At 37.0% G+C, this 22,407-nt stretch overlaps 1 protein-coding gene across 5 annotated transcripts in view; it reads left to right on the forward strand.

Moving 5' to 3' along the window:
* Window positions 1–22,407, forward strand: part of CEP112 (centrosomal protein 112) — a 587,527-nt gene that overhangs the window by 222,497 nt on the left and 342,623 nt on the right. For all 5 annotated transcript variants that reach the window (XM_077163631.1, XM_077163632.1, XM_077163630.1 and 2 more), the window contains one exon: window positions 18,393–18,472. In XM_077163631.1, the coding sequence (XP_077019746.1) occupies window positions 18,393–18,472 (80 nt within the window). The remainder of the gene's footprint in view (window positions 1–18,392; window positions 18,473–22,407) is intronic.

Raw genomic sequence — 22,407 nt, forward strand, 5'->3', positions numbered from 1 at the left:
CTTTGACATCTGACATTCTGATTAGTAAGTGTCTTGGAGTATGTCTGTTTGGATTTGTTCTGTTTGGGATATGCTGCACTTCTTGAATCTGTAATTTTAAGTCTTTTGTAAGAGTTGGGAAATTTTCTGTGATAATTTCCTCCATTAGTCTTTCTCTTCCTTTTCCCCTCTCTTCTTCTGGGACACCCACAACACATATATATTCATCTGCTTCATGTTGTCATTCAGTTCTCTGAGTCCCTGTTCATATTTTTCCATTCTTCCCTATATTTTCTTTTGCTTGTCGGATTTCAGATGTCCCGTTCTCCAGTTCACTAATCCTATCTTCTGCCTCTTGAAATCTAACATTGTATGTTTCTGTTGTTTTTTTCATCAATTTTACTGTGCCTTTCATATACCCATAAGTTTTGTGATTTTTTTCAGGCTTTTTATATCTTCTTTTTTTCTTCTCTTGTCTTCTGTATATCCTCCCTCAATTCATTGATTTGATTCTTTTTTTTCTTTTTTTATTGATTAACGGAAAAAAAGAAATTAACCCAACATTTAGAAATCATACCATTCTACATATGCAATCAGTAATTCTTAACAGCATCACATAGATGCATGATCATCATTTCTTAGTACATTTGCATCGGTTTAGAAGAACTAGCAACACAACAGAAAAAGATATAGAATGTTAATATAGAGAAAAGAAATAAAAGTAATAGTAATAGTAAAAAACAAACAAACAAAAAACCTATAGCTCAGATGCAGCTTCATTCAGTGTTTTAACATGATTACTTTACAATTAGGTATTATTGTGCTGTCCATTTTTGAGTTTTTGTATCTAGTCCTGTTGCACAGTCTGTATCCCTTCAGCTCCAATTACCGATTATCTTACTCTGTTTCTAACTCCTGCTGGACTCTGTTACCAATGACATATTCCAAGTTTATTCTCGAATGTCCGTTCACATCAGTGGGACCATACAGTATTTGTCCTTTAGTTTTTGGCTAGTCTCACTCAGCATAATGTTCTCTAGGTCCATCCATGTTATTACATGCTTCATAAGTTTATCCTGTCTTAAAGCTGCATAATATTTCATCGTATGTATATACCAAAGTTTGTTTAGCCACTCATCTGTTGATGGACATTTTGGCTGTTTCCATCTCTTTGCAATTGTAAATAACGCTGCTATAAACATTGGTGTGCAAATGTCCATTTGAGTTTTTGTCCTTAATTCCTTTGAGTAGATTCCCAGGAATGGTATTGCTGGGTCATATGGCAATTCTATATTCAGCTTTTTGAGAAACCGCCAAACTGCCTTCCACAGTGGTTGCACCATTTGACATTCCCACCAACAGTGGATAAATGTGCCTCTTTCACCACATCCTCTCCAGCACTTGTCATTTTCTGTTTTGTTGATAATGGCCATTCTGGTGGGTGTGAGATGATATCTCATTGTGGTTTTGATTTGCATTTCTCTAATGGCCAGGGACATTGAGCATCTCTTCATGTGCCTCTTGGCCATCCGTATTGCCTCTTCTGGTAGGTGTCTGTTCAAGTCTTTTTCCCATTTTGTAATTGGGTTGGCTGTCTTTTTGTTGTTGAGTTGAACAATCTCTTTATAAATTCTAGATACTAGACCTTTATCTGATATGTCATTTCCAAATATTATCTCCCATTGTGTAGGCTGTCTTTCTACTTTCTTGATGAAGTTCTTTGATGCACAAAATGTTTAATTTTGAGGAACTCCCATTTATTTATTTCCTTCTTCAGTGCTCTTGCTTTAGGTTTAAGGTCCATAAAACCGCCTCCAATTGTAAGTTTCATAAGATATCTCCCTACATTTTCCTCTAACTGTTTTATGGTCTTAGACCTAATGTTTAGATCTTTGATCCATTTTGAGTTAACTTTTGTATAAGGTGTGAGATATGGGTCTTCTTTCATTCTTTTGCATATGGATATCCAGTTCTCTAGGCACCATTTATTGAAGAGACTGTTCTGTCCCAGGTGAGTTGGCTTGACTGCCTTATCAAAGATCAAATGTCCATAGATCAGAGGGTCTATATCTGAGCAATCTATTTGATTCCATTGGTTGATATATCTATCTTTATGCCAATACCATGCTGTTTTGACCACTGTGGCTTCATAATATGCCTTAAAGTCCGGCAGCGCGAGACCTCCAGCTTCGTTTTTTTTCCTCAAGATGTTTTTAGCAATTCGGGGCACCCTGCCCTTCCAGATAAATTTGCTTATTGGTTTTTCTATTTCTGAAAAATAAGTTGTTGGGATTTTGATTGGTATTGCATTGAATCTGTAGATCAATTTAGGTAGGATTGACATCTTAACTATATTTAGTCTTCCAATCCATGATCACGGTATGCCCTTCCATCTATTTAGGTCTTCTGTGATTTGTTTTAACAGTTTTTTGTAGTTTTCTTTATATAGGTTTTTTGTCTCTTTAGTTAAATTTATTCCTAGATATTTTATTCTTTTAGTTGCAATTGTAAATGGGATTCGTTTCTTGATTTCCCCCTCAGCTTGTTCATTACTAGTGTATAGAAAAGCTACAGATTTTTGAATGTTGATCTTGTAGCCTGCTACTTTGCTGTACTCATTTATTAGCTCTAGTAGTTTTGTTGTGGATTTTTCCTGGTTTTCGACGTATAGTATCATATCGTCTGCAAACAGTGATAGTTTTACTTCTTCCTTTCCAATTTTGATGCCTTGTATTTCTTTTTCTTGTCTAATTGCTCTGGCTAGAACCTCCAACACAATGTTGAATAATAGTGGTGATAGTGGACATCCTTGTCTTGTTCCTGATCTTAGGGGGAAAGTTTTCAATTTTTCCCCCTTGAGGATGATATTAGCTGTGGGTTTTTCATATATTCCCTCTATCATTTTAAGGAAGTTCCCTTGTATTCCTATCTTTTGAAGTGTTTTCAACAGGAAAGGATGTTGAATCTTGTCAAATGCCTTCTCTGCATCAATTGAGATGATCATGTGATTTTTCTGCTTTGATTTGTTGATATGGTGTATTACATTAATTGATTTTCTTATGTTGAACCATCCTTGCATACCTGGGATGAATCCTACTTGGTCATGATGTATAATTCTTTTAATGTGTTGTTGGATACGATTTGCTAGAATTTTATTGAGGATTTTTGCATCTATATTCATTAGAGAGATTGGTCTGTAGTTTTCTTTTTTTGTAATATCTTTGCCTGGTTTTGGTATGAGGGTGATGTTGGCTTCATAGAATGAATTAGGTACTTTTCCCTCCACTTCGATTATTTTGAAGAGTTTGAGGAGAGTTGGTACTAATTCTTTCTGGAATGTTTGATAGAATTCACATGTGAAGCCGTCTGGTCCTGGAGTTTTCTTTTTAGGAAGCTTTTGAATGACTAATTCAGTTTCTTTACTTGTGATTGGTTTGTTGAGGTCATCTATTTCTTCTTGAGTCAAAGTTGGTTGTTCATGTCTTTCCAGGAACCCATCCATTTCATCTACATTGTTGTATTTATTAGCGTAAAGTTGTTCATAGTATCCTGTTATTACCTTCTTTTTTTCTGTGAGGTCAGTAGTTATGTCTCCTCTTCCATTTCTGATCTTATTTATTTGCATCCTCTCTCTTCTTCTTTTTGTCAATCAAAAAGAAGAAGATAGATGGGCTAAGGGCCCATCAATCTTGTTGATTTTCTCATAGAACCAACTTCTGGTGTTATTGATTTTCTCTATTGTTTTCAATTTCATTTATTTCTGCTCTAATCTTTGTTATTTCTTTCCTTTTGCTTGCTTTGGGGTTAGTTTGCTGTTCTTTCTCCAGTTCTTCCAAGTGGACAGTTAATTCCTGCATTTTTGCCTTTTTTTCTTTTCTGATAAAGGCATTTAGGGCAATAAATTTCCCTCTTAGCACTGCCTTTGCTGCGTCCCATAAGTTTTGATATGTTGTGTTTTCATTTTCATTCGCCTCGAGGTATTTACTAATTTCTCTTGCAATTTCTTCTTTGACCCACTTGTTGTTTAATAGTGTGTTGTTGAGCCTCCACGTATTTGTGAATTTTCTGGCACTCTGCCTATTATTGATTTCCAACTTCATTCCTTTATGATCTGAGAAAGTGTTGTGTATGATTTCAATCATTTAAAATTTGTTAAGACTTGCTTTGTGACCCAGCATATGGTCTATCTTTGATAATGATCCATGAGCACTTGAGAAAAAGGTGTATCCTGCTGTTGTGGGATGTAATGTCCTATAAATGTCTGTTAAGTCTAGCTCATTTATAGTAATATTCAGATTCTCTATTTCTTTATTGATCCTCTGTCTAGATGTTCTGTCCATTGATGAGAGTGGTGAATTGAAGTCTCCAACTATTATGGTATATGAGTCTATTTCCCTTTTCAGTGTTTGCAGTGTATTCCTCACGTATTTTGGGGCAATCTGGTTCGGTGCGTAAATATTTATGATTGTTATGTCTTCTTGTTTAATTGTTCCTTTTATTAGTATATAGTGTCCTTCTTTGTCTCTTTTAACTGTTTTACATTTGAAGTCTAACTTGTTGGATATTAGTATAGCCACTCCTGCTCTTTTCTGGTTGTTATTTGCATGAAATATCTTTTCCCAACCTTTCACTTTCAACCTATGTTTATCTTTGGGTCTAAGATGTGTTTCCTGTAGACAGCATATAGAAGGATCCTGTTTTTAAATCCATTCTGCCAGTCTATGTCTTTTGATTGGGGAATTCAGTCCATTAACATTTGTTGTTATTACTGTTTGGATAATATTTTCCTCTACCATTTTACCTTTTGTATTATATATATCATATCTGACTTTCCTTCTTTCTACACTCTTCTCCATACCTCTCTCTTCTGTCTTTTCGTAACTGACTCTACTGCTCCCTTTAGTATTTCTTGCAGAGCTGGTCTCTTGGTCACACATTCTCTCAGTGACGTTTTGTCTGAGAATGTTTTAATTTCTCCCTCATTTTTGAAGGACAATTTTGCTGGATATAGGAGTCTTGGTTGGCAGTTTTTCTCTTTTAGTTATTTAAATATATCATCCCACCGTCTTCTAGCTTCCATGGTTTCTGCTGAGAAATCTACACATAGTGTAATTGGGTTTCCCTTGTATGTGATGGATTGTTTTTCTCTTGCTGCTTTCAAGATCCTCTCTTTCTCTTTGACCTCTGACATTCTAACTAGTAAGTGTCTTGGAGAACGCCTATTTGGGTCTAATCTCTTTGGAGTGCGCTGCACTTCTTGGATCTGTAATTTTAGGTCTTTCATAAGAGTTGGGAAATTTTCAGTGGTAATTTCTTCCATTAATTTTTCTCCTCCTTTTCCCTTCTCTTCTCCCTCTGGGACACCCACAACATGTATATTTGTGCCCTTCATATTGTCCTTGAGTTCCCTGATACCCTGTTCAAATTTTTTCATTCTTTTCCTGATAGTTTCTGTTTCTTTTTGGAATTCAGTTGTTCCTTCCTCCAAATCACTAGTTCTATCTTCTGTCTCTTTAAATCTATCATTGTAGGTATCCATTGTTTTTTCCATCTTTTCTACTTTATCCTTCACTTCCATAAGCTCTGTGATTTGTTTTTTCAGTTTTTCTATTTCTTCTTTATATTCAGCCCATGTCTTCTTCATGTCCTCCCTCAATTTATCGATTTCGTTTTTGAAGAGGTTTTCCATTTCTGTTCGTATATTCAACATTAGTTGTCTCAGCTCCTGTATCTCATTTGAACTATTGGTTTGTTCCTTTGACTGGGCCATATTTTCAATTTTCTGAGCATGGTCCGTTATCTTCTGCTGGCATCTGGGCATTTAGTCAGATTTCCGTGGGTGTTGAACCCAACAGGTTGAAAGATTTTTCTGTGAAATCTCTGGGTTCTCTTTTTCTTATCCTGCCCAGTAGGTTGCACTCATGGCACATGTTTGTCTACAGGTTCCACCAGTAAAAGGTGCTGTGGGTCCTTTCACTTTGGAAAACTCTCACCGTCGGGGAGGTTCGCCAGCCGAAGTGGCTTGGAAGAGTGCCAGCCGACCCGGGGGTCCAAACGCAGCAAGGGTCACAGGCCGCCGCAGCCCGGGAGAGCACCCCACCGAATTTCCTTGTCGGCCCGGGGCGCCAAGCGTGGCGCGAGGGCGCCAGCCGCCGCAGCCCGGGAGAGTGCACCGTTCCGAGCCGGACAGGGGAGTCACGTGTTTGGAAGGGACCCCCCCGGTCACCATTCTCCGCGGTCTGGGGATTTCCGACCCCACTCTCTCAGTTGGTCCGGGTGCCCTCGCGTGGTGGGGGCGCCAGCCACCGCGGCCCGAGGGGACCACGTGCCTTATTCTGCCAGCTGGCCTGGGAAGGAGGAAGGGAGGGACTCCGGCCGTTTGCCGTCCCACCCAGGAAAGCCTGCTCCCCTCGGCGATCTCACCGGATCTGGTTCTCCCAGCCAGTCAGCCGTTCCAGGATGGGGTACGCCGTCCCTTTGATCTCTGTCGTGGCTCCGGGAGCTGCGCTGTATCATCTCCTCTCCCCCAGTAGCTGTTCTGGAGGAGGAAAGGTGAGGGTGGCAAGGCTGTCGAGGCCGGTGGCGGAGGAGCTGGCGAAGGCGGAAGAGGGCACGGTGGTGGTTGGAGGGCCGCCAGAGCAGGAGGAGAAAGGGAAGGATAAGATGGCGGATGGAGCGCCCCGGAGCAGAAGGGGAAAGAGGAGGGCAAGATGGTGGCAGAAGCGCCGCCGGCGGAGAAGGGGTAAGAGGAGGGCTGGATGGCGGCGGGAGCGCTGCCGGCGGAGAAAGAGGGAGAGAAGGGCTGGATGGCGGCGGGAGCGCCGCCGGCGGAGAAACAGGGGGAGGAGGGCTGGATGGCAGCGGCAGCGCCGCCGGCGGAGATAGAGGAAGAGAAGGGCTGGATGGCAGCGGGAGCGCCGCCGCCTGAGAAAGAGGGAGAGGAGGATTGGATGGCGGCGGGTGCGCCGCCGGCGGAGACAGAGCTGATTTGATTCTTGATGAGATTTTTCCATGTCTGTTCGAATGTCTTGAATTAATTGTTTCAAGTCCTGTATCTCATTTGAATTTTTGGTTTCTTCCTTTAACTGGGCCATATTTTCAATTTTCCTAGTGTGATTTGTTATTTTTTAGCTGGCATGTAGACATTTAATTTCCTTAATTAGCTTATTCTGGAGATTGTTTTCACTTTTTTTTACCTAGAATTTTCTTACTGGATGACTTCGTTGTCTTTCTGTTGTTTGACATTCAGTTCAGCTTATTCTAGACCTCTAGTTTAGGTTTTGTTTAACAAATAAGAATTTTTCAGTTCTGGTTTTCTTGTTTCTTGCCCTGTCTGTATGGTGCCTTTTTTTCCTCCTTAGGAGTATCTACTTAGGTATATTGACCCCAGTCAGATTTTCCCATATCAGACTTGCCTCCTCTCAGGAGGAAAGAGTCACCCGCATCAGTTTTCCCTGAGGATGAGATCCAGCAGGTCTAGACTCTGTGTTTTTCCTATCCTGCTCAGTAGGTGGCTTTGACTGCCTGCGGGTCCCACTAGCATAAAGTGATGTGGTACCTTTAACTTCAGCAGACTCTCCCTGCTGGGAGCGTGTTTTAGACAGAGTAGAGGTTGTAGTCTGGCTTTAATTGCTTGTTTTCCAGTCCCTGGGGTCTGATTTCCTTGAGGGAGGGATTCCCCCAGAGCTGCGCCCCCCCTCTCTCCTGGGAAGACATTGGCTCCAGGGAATTACTTTCTTTCACCTGACCAGCCTCTTTGTCTCTCTGACAAGCTTAATCCCAGTCTTGCCTGGGGCAGTTGGAGTCTGAGAAGCCTTTCAGGTGAATACAGAGAGTAGTCAAGCTATAGAAACACAGCCACAAAAAAAGAAAAAAAAAATCCTTTTCAGAGCAGGACCCCCATTTCTTGGGTGTGGCAATCAAGAGCTGAAGTTGGTAGTTGCTCTATGTATCTCTCGGTCCTGTGTGCCCCCTCCTTTCCTTTAGGGCCCAGACCTTTTTAAGTATTTTGTACTCTCTGATCCAAAAAACCTCTCTGTTTTGTTTTGTTTTGTTTTTCCCTTTTCCTTCAGCCCTGCCTCACTCTGTGCCGGGGCAAAAACCAGCAACCTCAGCTTTTACTTGAGGTTCAGCTGAGCTGGGGGGCTATCTTTAGTAGTCAGAATTTATTAATTAATTCCACAACTGGAGCTTGTCTCAGCTCAGCCCTTTGCTGTTACTAGTGTCTCCTTTCCCCTCTGGGAAGCAGCTTGTGGAGGAGGGGCACCAGCCTCTGCGGCTTGGGTGACTCTTAGTTCTGGGTGGGGATCGCAGCTGGTGCCGCTTGCACAGACTGGTGTACACTGCGTGTCTGGTCACTGATGTGGCCCCAGCAGTTGTTCTGCACTGTTCCTGGTTGTTTACTAGCTGCTGTGTAGGATGAATTAAATTCCATACCTCACTAAGCTGCCATCTTGGACCAACCATATTTAAAGTGGTGAAAGCAGAAAGGTGCCAACGAAGTGCAAAACTTCTATTCTGGGTGGTGCATTATCTAATTTAATTTATATGGTTAGTTTTTTTGAACACCATAATCACATGGAATCCTGAAGAGATTTCTATAGGTTAGTGTGATGCCCCGATACGTTCCAGTGTAATTGAGGCAGAGAATAAAAAAGTCTTTGTAAAGTCCCCTTGTGCGACTGGGGAGAAAGGAGGAAATATTAAACTTCCCTGTCTGAGGAATTCCTGATATTCTTACAAGCAGTGGGGACAAGTAATTCAGTAATTGATCCTTCAATCTTGGGGCATGCCCCTTAGAAACTTATTCCTGCAAAGGAGAAGCTAAGCCTAGTTATGTCTTAATGTCACTCCCAGAGTATCTCTTTTGTTGCTCAGATGTGGCCTCTTTGTCTAAGCCAACAGGGCAGGTGAAAGGTGAATTCAGTTCCCTCCCCACTGAGTGGGATGTGACCCCCAGGGGTGTAAATCCCCCAGGCAATGTGGGACATGACTCCTGGGGATGAATGGGACCTGGCATCATGGGATTGAGAAAGCCTTCTTGACCAAAAGAGGGAAGAGAGAAAATAAAGTCTTAGTGGATGAGAAATTTCAGAGTCAAGAGGTTATCCTGGAGATTATTCATATGCATTAGATAGATATCCCTTTTTAGTTTATAGTATATTGGAATGGCTAGAAGGAACCTGAAACTGTTGAACTGTATTCAGTAGCCTTGATTCTTGAAAACAATTGCGTAACTATATAGCTTTTACAGTGTGACCAAGTGATTGTGTAGTTTTGTGGCTGATGCTCCCATTATCCAGGGTGTGGACAAATGAGTAAAAAAAAAAAAAATAAGGAAAAATAAATAAATAGATAATGGGGGGAACAAATAAAGGGTAAAAAAAATTGGGTAGATTGAAACACTAGTGGCCAAACAGAGTGAGGGGTAAGGGGTATGAGATGTATGGTTTTTCCCTTTTTTTAATTTCTTTTTCTGAAGTGATACAAATGTTCTAAAAATGATTATGGTGATGAATACGCAACTATGTGAAGATACTATGAACCATTCATTGTATACTTTGTATGTACTGTTTGTGCATGAAGCTATCTCAATAAAAATATTTTTAAAAAATAAAAAAACTTCATGGTTCAAAGAAAAAAAATGCCAATGAAAAATTCTATATCCAGGAAAACTGTGTTTCAAAAATCAGGGCGGTTTAAGACATTGCCAAATAAATAAAAGCTGAGGGAGTTAGTTACCATGAGACCAGCCTACAAGAGATGCTAAGGAGCGTTCTGCAGTTTGAAAGGAAAGGACAGTAGTTAAGTGGTTGAAGCCACATGAATAAATAAAGATCTCCGGTGAGGGTAATGGCATGGGTAAATAAAACTGGCAGTACTATTGTCATTTTGATTTGTAACTCCACTTTTCAGTTCCTACAGAATCTGAAAGGCAAATGCATAAATGTAATCAGTGGTTTGGGACTCATAATGTGAAAACATGTCATTTGTGACAAGAATTATATAAGGGGGGGTGACAGAGGAGCATAGGAATGTAGTTTGCATGTACTATTGAAGTTTAGTTGGTATCAAAGCAAACATTGTCGTTATAGATTTAGGATGCTAAATTTAAGCCCCAGGGTAACTATGAAAAAGATATTAAAGAATGTACATGCTCATAGAGACAGAAATTAGAAGACAGGTTGCTAAGGCCAGGGACCAACGGATGGAAATTAATGCTAAATTAGTGTGGGGTTTTTGTTTGGGGAGATGGGAAAGTTTTAGTAATGTAAGGTTGTGAGGGTACAGCAATATTTTGAATATGATTAATCTCATTGAATGTTAGGCTTGGTAGTGGTTAAGATGGGAAAGTTTCCATTATATATATGGTCCCACATTAAAAAAAAAAAAAAACAGCAACTAAGGAGACAATGATAATTAAATAGAAAACATGATCCTGGATCTAGCGAGGGAGGAAAAAAGGCTAAATTATTGGGGCATGAGAAAAAATTGAAGTGTAAACCATATATGAACATTCAATTTCTGGAACATGGTAATTGCACTTAAGATGTTTACATAAATGAATATCCTTATTCTTAGGAAATGTACATGGCAGTACTAAGTGTTCAAGAAAATTGAGGTATACAATAGATGGAAGGAAGGAAGGAAAGAAGGAAACCACAAATGTGGCACAATGTTGAAATTGGTGGGTCTGGGTATCCGGGGGTGGATCAAGAGATGTATGTTGGAGTTCTCCGTATGGGGTCTTTATTATTTTTGTAGCTGTCCTGTATGTTTGAAGGTGTTTCAAAATAAAAATAATATTCAGGAAAAACTGGTATCTGTCTATAAGTCCCTGCTGCACCCTCTGTCAGCTTTTCATTAGCATAAAGACAAGATTTAACTCATACTGTTGATGAGAACAAAGATTGCCAAATAATAAATTCATCAATATTTATGGAATGAATGAATGAGATGTGGGACTGGGGTAGAAGCATGGTGAATTCATATAAATCTTCATGCTGTTAGATGAACAAAACAACTACTTATACTTAGCACACCTGTGTTTCAGTTAAGACTTCTTAGAAAAATGTAGAAGGACGCTGTGTATCTCTCCTACCATCTGTCCTCTTTGCTGAACAACCTGACTTCTCTAACCCTAACGTGTTTCTCTGTGAAGTAGGCAGAAACCTTGATAAAGCACCCCACTCCCCACTTGTAATAAGTCACTTCTTTACCTGCTTTCATAAATTTTAGTGGAGTTTTTTAAATTTAATTTATTTTGTATTATCAAACCAAAACAACATACAAACATGAACATTCTTAACATACAAACACCCTGTGTATGATGTACAATCAGTGGCTCACAAAATCATCACGTAGTCGTATATTCTTCACTATGATCATTTTTTCAGAACATTTGCATCACTCCAGAAAAAGAAATAAAAAGTAAAAAGGAAAAATTCACACATACCATACCCCTTACCCCTCCCTCTCAGTGACCACTAGTATTTTTATCTACTCAATCTATTTTAACATTTGTTCCCCCTATTTTTTTCTATACCCCTTACCACTCCCTTTCAGTGTTCACTAGTATTTCAATCTACTCAATTTATTTTAACATTTATTCCCCCTATTATTTATTTATTTTTAATCCATAGTTTTTACTCATCTGTCAGTATTGTATATAAAGGAGCATCAGACTGGAGTTTTTTTAGTGAAAAATTCTCATACAAGTCTTTAAAATTATGTTACTCTGTTTTGAAATCTGCCCAAAATACATGTTTCATTCACTTTTGTACATTTCTTCACCTATACAATACTATTTTAATAAAATTTTCTCTTGGGAAGCTGTAAATCAGTTATATTACTTAGTTTATAATTTATTTTGTAGTTTTACAAATAAACACTCCACCTTTCCCACTCTCTTACCCCCTAGTAACTTCTAAGCTGATTACTATCTTTGCAAATTTAGTATTTCTATTCATGTCTTATAAGTGATATCATATAATTTTTGTCCTTATGTGTCTTGCTTACTTCATTGAGCATAAAGTTTCACTATAGTTCATTCCTAACTTCATTCCTTTGAGAATGGAAGCAAGGGATGGGCCTGTATTTTTTTTTGTCAAGCTCCAAATTTGTAAGAGTATTAAAATGTTCAAATATGACTGGGGAGGAAAATACCAGAATAGAGTCTGTGGGGAAATACTGTAGAAGAAAGTGATGGGAGCATTACACTGAAAACTCAGAGAAAGGATTTTCTTCTGAAAATCTATTATTGAGAGATCCAAAAGAAAATACCAGGAAATTCATCAGAGAATACAAAAATATATGATGGTTATGAAAGAGGAACAATAATCATGAGGAAACAAAAGATGATACAAAAATGGAGGTAATTTTAATGAACTTAGAAACATAATAGATTTTAAAGCCCTGATTGGAGTAGGAATTGGTTAGTAGTAGAACTTATGTTGTAAAGAATTAAATCAGTGATATGTAGGACAAACATATTTCAGGCTGTAAAAGGAAAAGGACAGAATCAAAAATTTTAAGACAGATGACATAAGGGTAGAAAATAGAAAATCAGTGCATAATGTTCCTGAAGAAACAAATTAACACAAAAATAATTAGACGTAAGAACTTTTCTTCAGGTCTATGTAAACAAATTTAAGAGATTTACCATGTATCATATAGATTAATAAAAAGATTTAAAAATTTGACTTGCAGTACAAAGAGAAAGATTTTTAAGTAACCAGGTTGGGGTGGGGAGAGTAAAAGTCAAACGATTTTAGTCTTTTTATTTACAAGTCTAAATGTCATAAAACAATAGAATAATCTTTACTGTGTTTTTAGACTAAATTGTTGCAACTCAAGAATCTTATATCCACCTTTTCCCTTATGTGCAAAGGTACCAGAATGATATTTTTGGATAAGTAAAGCCTTGAGAGGTATGCGGCTCTGATATTCTACTTGAAAAATAAAATTACTGTACAATGTACTTTAATCCACCTAAAGATTAAGAAAAAAGTCAGAATAAGACAACAGAAACACTCAAAATGATGAATGATAGAGACACATTTAGGCATTTATTTATTTAGTGTATCACTGATGAAGTTAGAAACTGTTCACTCCATCAATCTATCAAAACATGCAGGAGATTGGAAGGAAAAAATGTAGAAAAAGGAACATAAAAAACCAGAAAGCATAATACAAAATTGCATAAATAGGACCGGAATATTTTTGCTACTGCAATAAATCCATACTTTTCCCTAATTAAAGAAGAAAATGTATACTTTTGGTTAAAAGCCAAATCCAACTGTGAGATATTTAGAAGAGACATATGTAGAATTAATTAACATAAAAATTAATATCAAGGAATAAGTAAATATGTATAACTAAACTCCAACAGAGTGACAGTTTAGTCATTAGTTGTGCTATTAGTAATTTCTTCTGCTAACTACTTTCTCTCCAACTGTTCTTTCCCACCTTCCACTTGTAGATGTGTCTTATTTTTCTGTTTTTTTTTTTAAGTTATTATTTTGGATTTTCATTTAAGATTTCATTTAAAAAAAGAACCTTACTTTATAAAACACGTATAATTCCAAAATCTTCATATTGGGCCAACACTTAATGTCATTTCAGGGTTTTATTTACTTGATTTTATACATTAAAAATATAAGATAACTTTTGGAATGGTGCTTCTATTGGTTGGGTAATGCTTTACTCCAATTCAACATCTTTTGTGCCAAGCACTGTAATATATACTAAAGATCCAAGATTAACAAGACAGCAATTTTAATCTTGATCCTGGCAAAATTATGAACAACAGATTTTTCATTTTTACAGGTAAAGTAAAATAAATATAACAGTAAAAATTTGCAAGACAAGTTGTTCTTCCTCTTTTTTTTTACAAAAATAGTCTCCATGAGAGATTCCAGTTTTCTATTTAAGAGATGATAATGGGCAAAGATAGAAGTATTGACCAATGGAATAAAATCAAGAAAGTGGAAATACACCACCAAATCTATGATTAACTGATCTTCAAGAAGGCCCTCAAATCCACTGAACTAGGTACAATGAAATACTCATTTCAATAAATGGGCATGGGAGACCTGGATATCAGTAGCCAAAAGAATGAAAGAGGGCCCTTTCATTACATCCAACAAAAAAATTAGCTCAAAGTGGATCAAACCTAAATATAAGAACCTGTACCATAAGACTCCAGAGAAAATATAGTGAAACATCTTCAAGATCTAGTAATAGGAGGTAGTTTCCTAAATTTCACACTCAAAACACAGGCAATGAAAGAAAAAAAATAGTTAAATGGGAACTCCTCAAATGTTTTTGCGTCTCAAAACACGTTGTCAAAAAGGTGAAGAGGCAGTCAACTCAATGGGAGAAAATATTTGGAAATCACATATTAGATAAAGGTTTGTTATCCTGTATACATAAAAAAAAATCAGATATGAATAGGCATTTTTCTGAAGAGCAAATACAGATGGCTCAAAAGCACGTGAAGAGATGCTCATTTTCATTAGCTATAAGAGAACTGTAGATCAAGACTACAATGAGATACTACCTCACACCTATAATATTGGCTGCTATTAAACAAATAGAAAACTACAAATGTTGTAGAGGATGTAGAGAAATTGGGATACTTATGTACTGCTGGTGGGAATGTATAATGGTACAGCTGCTATGGAAGACACACTGGTGATTCCTTAGAAAACTAAATATCGAGTTGCCCTATGACCCAGCAATTCCACTACTCAATATATACCCAGAAGAGCTGAAAGCAGTGGCACAAACAGATCTTTACACACTGATGTTCATAACAGCATTATCCACAATTGCCAAAAGATGGAAACAATCAAGTGCTCATGAACAGACAAGTGGATAAACAAAATGTAATATATACATACTATAGAATATTATGCAGCAGTAAGATGACATGACATCCTGAAGCACATGACAAGATAGATGAAACTTGAGGGCATAATTCTGATTGAAATAAGCCAGACACAAAGGGGTAGATATTGTATGAGTTTGCTTTTATGACCATGGTAAAGGTAAACTCAGAGGCATACAGAATATATGTGACTGAGAGTTACATAGAAGCTACAGATGGATGAACGGTTAGCTGATGAGTATAACTTAAATGTATGGGAATGGATATAAGTGAAGACAGTTCGTTAGTGGGTCTGTAGGTAATATTGACATATTGAAGGTGAACATGATTGAAAGGGGTTGTAGAGAGCCATGTATCCCACCGATTAACACTACAAATACAAAGTTTCTGCGGGAACTACTTCAAAGGTGTGAGTCTTGTGCAAAGAGTTTATAATAGCGGGATATGGGGGAAAACTAGTATTACATGCTATGGGCTGTGTTTAACAGGAAGACATCAACAGCATCTCAGCCATACCAGGAGTGAATAATAGAGGAGGGCAGGGGAAGTTACAAGAGTTAAAGGGAGATTTGGAGTTTCTGTTTGGTGAGGGTGTGTTAATCAGTTATTTTTCTCTTGAGAGCAATGAAAATTGTCTAAAAGTGAGAGTGTTGATGGACTGTTGACTTTGAACACTATAAATGATGCCCAATGGATGGAGGTGGCTAAAGGATACACTGACTGAGGAGAAGGTGGTGAACTTTGATATATCCATATAATTATATATTGTGCTGCTACAGAAAGGAATGTGCAAAATAAGCCACAAACAAAAGAGCAAATATTGTATGGTCTCATTTAGAAAATATGTATAAGATAACTGGCGCCTAGATTGTAAGCTGTTCTGCAGTCACATTTAGTCTGGAGCGGTAATTGTTATTTCTAGATATGAGAGGCTGTGCTAACTAAAAGAGATCAGGCTTCAATTAGAAAAAAAGAACAAAGCTGATTGGGTCAGGACTAAGGTAAATCAGAATACAGGGTAAGAAGAAGGATGTTGTATCTTAGATCTTTACCTACTCTATGAGACCAAAGGAAGAGAGATTTATTTTGTTCAGAACCTAAATTTTCTGTAGCACATAATCTGACTCAACCTGTCTGGATAGATCATTTAAACAACCCAAACACAGGGAGCCCAGAATAGGAATGAATTGGGCTTGTAATTTTGTATAACTTAATGTAATGCCCAGATACATCCCAGAGTATGTTGAGCAGATAATTAAAAAGTATTGGCAGAGTCCCCTGAGAGATGGGATAAAAAATACAGAAATATTAAACTTCATCGCTGGTGAACGCCTCCACCCCCATACTGTCTCAGACATTATGGACTCCCAAGTCAATAGCCAAGCTCTTGATCTTGAGGCTTGCTCTTGTAAAGCTTATTTGTGTAGCAGGGAAGCTTAGCCTACCTATAGTTATGACCAAGATATACTTCCAGAGGACCTCTTGTTGCTCAGATGTGTCCTCTTCCTCTCTGAGCCCAACTCTGCAAATGAAATTGTTACCCTCCCCACTACATGGGATATGACACCCAGGGGTGAAAATCTCCCTGGCAACGTGGGATATGATTTCCAGGGATGAGCCTGGCCTTGGGACCGTGGGATCGACAATACCTTCCTAACCAAAAGGGGCAAAAAAATTGTAACAAAATAAGGTATCGGTGGCTGAGAGAGTTCAAATAGAGTCTGGAGCTATACTGGAGGTCACTTACACAACCTTCAACTAGATGGTTTGCTAAACCCCAACCAAAGCCATTCCTGCCAATCCTAAAGAACACCTAAGGCTTCATCTGGTATTCTACAAAGATTCCATGCACTATGATTACTTCCCAGAACCTACAACTTCTAGTTGAGTTCCTAAGCCAGATAAGTCCTGAAACCCAGAGGGGCCAGCCTCTCCAGAACATCAGTTAGTTCCATCCCCCATCCTATATTATCAACAGCCCTTTCCAACATGAAAAAGTTTGAATGGGCATAGCCCAAACACCCCTAAAGATTGGGAGAAAGGAGAAGGTGGAGTTGTAACAGAGAAGATAGGATTTCACAAATGAGTATGATTGCTGAATCATTATATTGATAATTTCTTTTTAGTCTTCAGTGTCTTGGGGGCAGCTAGAAGTTAAAACCTAAAATTATGAAATTGTAATCCATACCAAACTCTAAAATCTGTTCTACAACTAATTGTTGTGATGTGCTTTGAAATTTATTGCTTTTTTTGTATATATGTTATTTTTCACAATAATAAATAAATAATGTATGGTGATGGGGAGCACTCAGCTCCTAATTCTGATATTCTTCCCTCTTTACCACCGTGCATTTTCTTGTTTGCCTCTATCAGTTTTTTTTTTTTCTTATTCCTTTTGGTGATTGCTGCTAAAGCAGCCAGTGGCAGTTTTTTGATAGTCTCATGAAAAGATTCCTCCTTTTAGTTTATATCACACTGTCGATTTTAACTTTATCAAAAAACTAAGACACCAAGAGGAAAAAGTACATGACTTATAAAAGGAAAAGATCAAAGAATATAGTGTTTTTAGTTAAGTAGGTCTCTTCCAAAGTAATTTAAATAGCCAACTATAGGTATTTTGGACCAGTACTCCTTTAGTGTTTGATACACTGTTGCTGTGTGTGTTATGTGTGTATGTGTGTGTTTTATTGTTCCCATCAGTCTTGTCCCCACTCTCCACTCTTGCAGCTGTACCTTGAGCCTCACCTGGTCTTTGACTTTATATTCTTACCCCATTAAATAACTTGAGCTTTCTTACTTACCAGCTAGGTTCTGCATCCTTAGTTGCCATGTATGTAAAACCATGGTTGCTGTTCTTTTTCTCCATTCCCTCCAGTAGTAGCAAAGCTTCCTTTTCCTATTTTAAGATCCTTATAATATCCATGTTGGATATTATAATATATATATATTACATATGGATATTATCCATATTTGCATATGAAGAGCTTTCTATGAAAATAAATTTTAATTTAATTCCCATTATTGATGCTGCCATTCCACCTACTTGAAGGATCATACAGTCAAGGAATTGATTCTTTGGTAGAGGGATTTTTACCCCAGATTCTGTAAATGATTGGTTGTATATACCATTCCCAGCATTGGAAGAGAAAACTATTTCATCATAATCCATGTGTTTGGGGGAATATAGAAACATGATTAGTCATACTTTCTTGACTCCCTTGGCATATTAAAAAATGTTCAAGTGTGATTTCTCCCTTTGTTAGTTTCTTACATGTCAGTTTATTTTACAGGGAATACACTTGCAGGTAGATTCAAAGTATGGCCAGAAAATCAGTGTTTGAAATTAAGGACTGAAATCATTCTATGATGAATGATTTTATGAATCACCAAGTTCCTACCTTGAAATATATAAATCTAATTTTAGATAAAAATGGATTTAAGATTATTGCTTCATTGTTTGTATTCCTCCTTTGAGTATATTCTAGTTGTCTTTTAGTAAATTTTATGTGTCTTTGTCACACAGGTTCGTGACTTACAGAATGAACTTGATAAGGAAAAAGAAGATGCTCAAAAGAAAATTCACGAATTTGAGGATGTTTTAAAGTGAGTAAAATTGTAACATGCTTAATTTTTTTAAATACTCTGCCACTAAACTGTGAACTAAATTAAGTAACTAGACTATAAACTTCATATTTTTATAAGAGCCTTGCTAGGGTTTAGGTTGAGTCAGTTTTCCACCATGAGTCTCTATTTTCAGAACTTTATTACTAGCCATTCAATGTTTTTTAAAAAGGAACTTTATTACTAGCCATTCAATGTTTTTTAAAAAGGAAAAATCCTTTCAGCTGTTTTTAAGTGATAGGAATGTAAGAAAATAGGACTTAGTGGTTTCAGATGCTTTCTTCCTCTTAAGTGAAAACAGATTTTTGAAATATTTGAGATTTAAGTCTTAGGACTTTTTAGAAGTCCCTCTGCAGATTTTGTTGAGAAATTTGGGTTATGAAATGTGCCAGTTGTTATATTTGAAAATGGACTACTGCAGACATTGTTTAGGAGAGATTTTGTCTTATGATATAATGCTTAAATGTACACAAAAACAATGGTTTATTTTTATTTTCCATTTACTATGTTGATTTGACCTTTGTAGTTTTTAGCCAGAAGGCATTTATTTATTCAGTAAACATTGTGTTCCCACTATGTGCCAGGCAATGTGTAGTCCCTTTTTAAGGAAGTTACAGATGGAAAGATATTAAAGAAATTTCCCAATGCCAGTTCAGGGTGATAGGAACTGTAATAGGATGAAGGTCAGCAAGTTAGTTACCTCCCCCAAGAAAGTGACTTAGGAAGGGGAAGCTTTCCTTGAGTTTAATATAACTGGCTAACTTACAGAGAATTAGCTAACTAAGCAAAGGGAGGGAGAGGGAATGGTTATGCAATCTTCTCAGGCAAAATTGGATAGTAAACTTGTTTAATTCTGGGCATTCATTTTGTCCTTTCTGTAAGTTATTCCTGTTTGGAGGTTTGGGGAAGCAAGAAAAATGGTATTGAATGAAGCATTGTTTGTTCAGTGTATTGGCTTAATTGGTGAATAGAACATCTTGAAAGAATTTGTTCTATACCATATCAAACTATCAATTTTTTAAAAATATACACAAGGACTTAGATCACCAAACATATCATTAGATGAAATCAAAAGAGAACTTCAATAGTCAATAACTTTTAAGTCTAATAATTGTATCTTATATTCCAACTTCATTAGTGACAAAACTAGGGCATTCTTGTTTACTGTTCAGATGATGTATTAGGGTTTTCCAGAGAGTCAGAATTGATAGGCGATAGGTCTGTGTGTGTGTGTATAAATTTGTTACACGAATTGGCCCACCCAACTATGGGTATTGTCAAGTCTTACAGGCTGCATGTTTGGGACTTGATGATGATGCTGACTTCCTTTGAAGAAGCTGAAAGTTGGGAACTCTGATGTAGTAGACATAGAAATTCTTTTTGCTGACAGCTGAAATTCTCATTTCTTGCTTTAAGACTTCCACCTGCTGGGATGAGGAGTCTCCTTTGTTGATTTTGATGGAATCAGCTATAGATACAATCAACTGATTAATGATTTAAATGAATCTACAAAATACCATAGGGGTAGCAATCAGCCTAGTGTTTGCCTGACCAAACAAGCCAAGTTGGTACATGAAACTCACCATTACAAATCATATGCCATCCCTTTATTCCTCATTTGCTCACTGTTCCTCTTTTTCTATACAATTTACTAAACTTTCTTTTCTTTTTTGTTCTGTTGCCTCTGTTCTTTTGTAATTTCCTTATATTCTCCTCATAGGTTTGTTGATTTGTATTTTGTATTCCTCAAGAGATAATTCCATTAAATAATAATCAATTATTTGTTTCGATCCTACAATGCATGTACCCTATAGTATCATAATGAAATGAATAGAAGGTTTATAAGATATAGCCTAAGACATGGACTGCCCGTAATGATTTTACAGTCAGCTTAGCCACTTGAAATGGAGTAACTATGGAATTATGTTGTTGGCAATTAGAGTTCAGAAAGATTTTTTCTCCAATGGAATATTGGGAGTTTATTTGTAAAACAATATAATATCTTTCAGTGTTCAGTGATAGTAAAAGAATCCTGAAACCTCCATGGTTTCTATTCAGATTCAACATAAGCATTTTCTGAACCAATTATAGGGCCTGTAAAGATCTTTGCCAAATACTGAATTTTAAATAAAATTCCTCTGTAAATTTTTTCCCCTCATTCCCTATATAATTTCTTTCTTCATTTTGACTAAATATCTGGATGATCTTAATAGTATAGCACCCAGAATAGCACAAATGATGTGGTCTGAAAGTAACAGTGACCTATTTGAGGTCTGAACTTCAAACGAAAGAGCACAAACTGGCTATTTTTCCTAAAGGAAAATATTCTGGGAGCTATTGCTTTTGAATCTAAGGATAGTGGTAGTTTAGTTGGCCCAGAGACAATTCCATTCAATAAAAGACCATTATATAGAAATTTGTCTTGACTGTTTGCCAAAATTTTTCTTTAATACATATGCATAAAGGTGAAAAAAATCTCACCCTGTAGAATATCTTACTCATTCCTGTGATCATTCTTTCTTTCATTCACTCAATAAGGGTTAATTTCTTTTGTGCTTGATGAATATATACTCGAGTGTATTCAGAGGAAATACGAATATATACATTTGAAGTCCATATATATGAACACATGATAAATGTGGTATAAGGCAAAGAATTTTTAAAAAGCATGTAATAAGGGAATAATCGATAAGATGGATTAGTTATGGGAGACTTCTTAGAGAAGAAAGTTTTAACTGAGTTTTTAAGGAAGAGTTGGAATATTTGTTGAAGAAAAGATAAGTTATCCTGGATTTTGATCCCACCCTTTTCTCTCCAGAGATTCTAGACTCTGAAGGTTATTCTCCCTTTTGATTTCTCTTTTCAAGTTCACTTCCTCAGTCGATTTGGTCCCCTTCATACATTATCATGTTTGCTCTTTCTGCCTAATTGTATTTCCTTTCTACCTAATTCTCCTCAGAGCTACCATCCCATTTCTCTCTTTCCTATCATCACTGTTGCCTGTGCTACCTCACTGTCCATTTCTCCGATTCAATCATTTTTTATGAAGCCTTCTTGCCAGGTTAGAAATAATATAGATTTCAGAAATCCATTTTAACCAGAGATAGCAAAATGAAGTAAATTTATTTGGATAAACCTGGCTTGGAGTCCTGACCTTGCTCCTTATTTGCTATGTGATTTTGGGCAAAATCTCCAAACTGCAACTTGTAAATGAAAGAGACAATTATACCTTTTCATTTAGGGTTGTTGTGTAGATTGTATGAGTATATATATACACAGGTGATGTGTGTGTATTCTGTGTCCGTCTGCCTACAGAACTTAGCACAATGCCCGACACATCAATATGCTATTATTAAGCTACCTGGAAGATAAATTAATGACCAAAAATCCTCATACTCTGCCACATACTAAGCAGGTATTATTTAATTAAGATAAAGTAATGACTTTAATGGTTTTTTTCTAGTTAAGCAGTTTCTCTCAGTTATCTGGGACAGCGCTGTTTGGTATTCCTTCAAACACTAAAATATTTTTCATTACATTATCTAAAGAGAAATATTTGTAAAGGTTAGCTGCCTTGTAATTAAGAGTAGAAATTTAGTCTCTTAAGGACAGTAGGGCTATTTTTCCATACCCTAAAGGGCCTTAAAATGCAGTAGAGTTTTTCTGCATCCTCTTTTGCAGTAGGTCAAAGTACTAAGATCTAATTGCCTGGCTGGTATAATCAACAGGTATAAATTAAGTGATTTCCTATCTATTATCAACTCTTAACCTCACCATTACCATTTGAAGTTAGACAGTGGCTTTTATTATTGTGATTATTTTTTAGATGGCAAAATTGAGGCACCATGAGTTTGTCAACAGTAATGTATCATGGCAGACAAGGTCCTAGAATGTAGATTATCTGATTTCCACATCTC

The sequence above is a fragment of the Tamandua tetradactyla genome, chromosome 6 (assembly GCF_023851605.1).
Source record: "Tamandua tetradactyla isolate mTamTet1 chromosome 6, mTamTet1.pri, whole genome shotgun sequence".
NCBI lineage: Eukaryota > Metazoa > Chordata > Mammalia > Pilosa > Myrmecophagidae > Tamandua > Tamandua tetradactyla.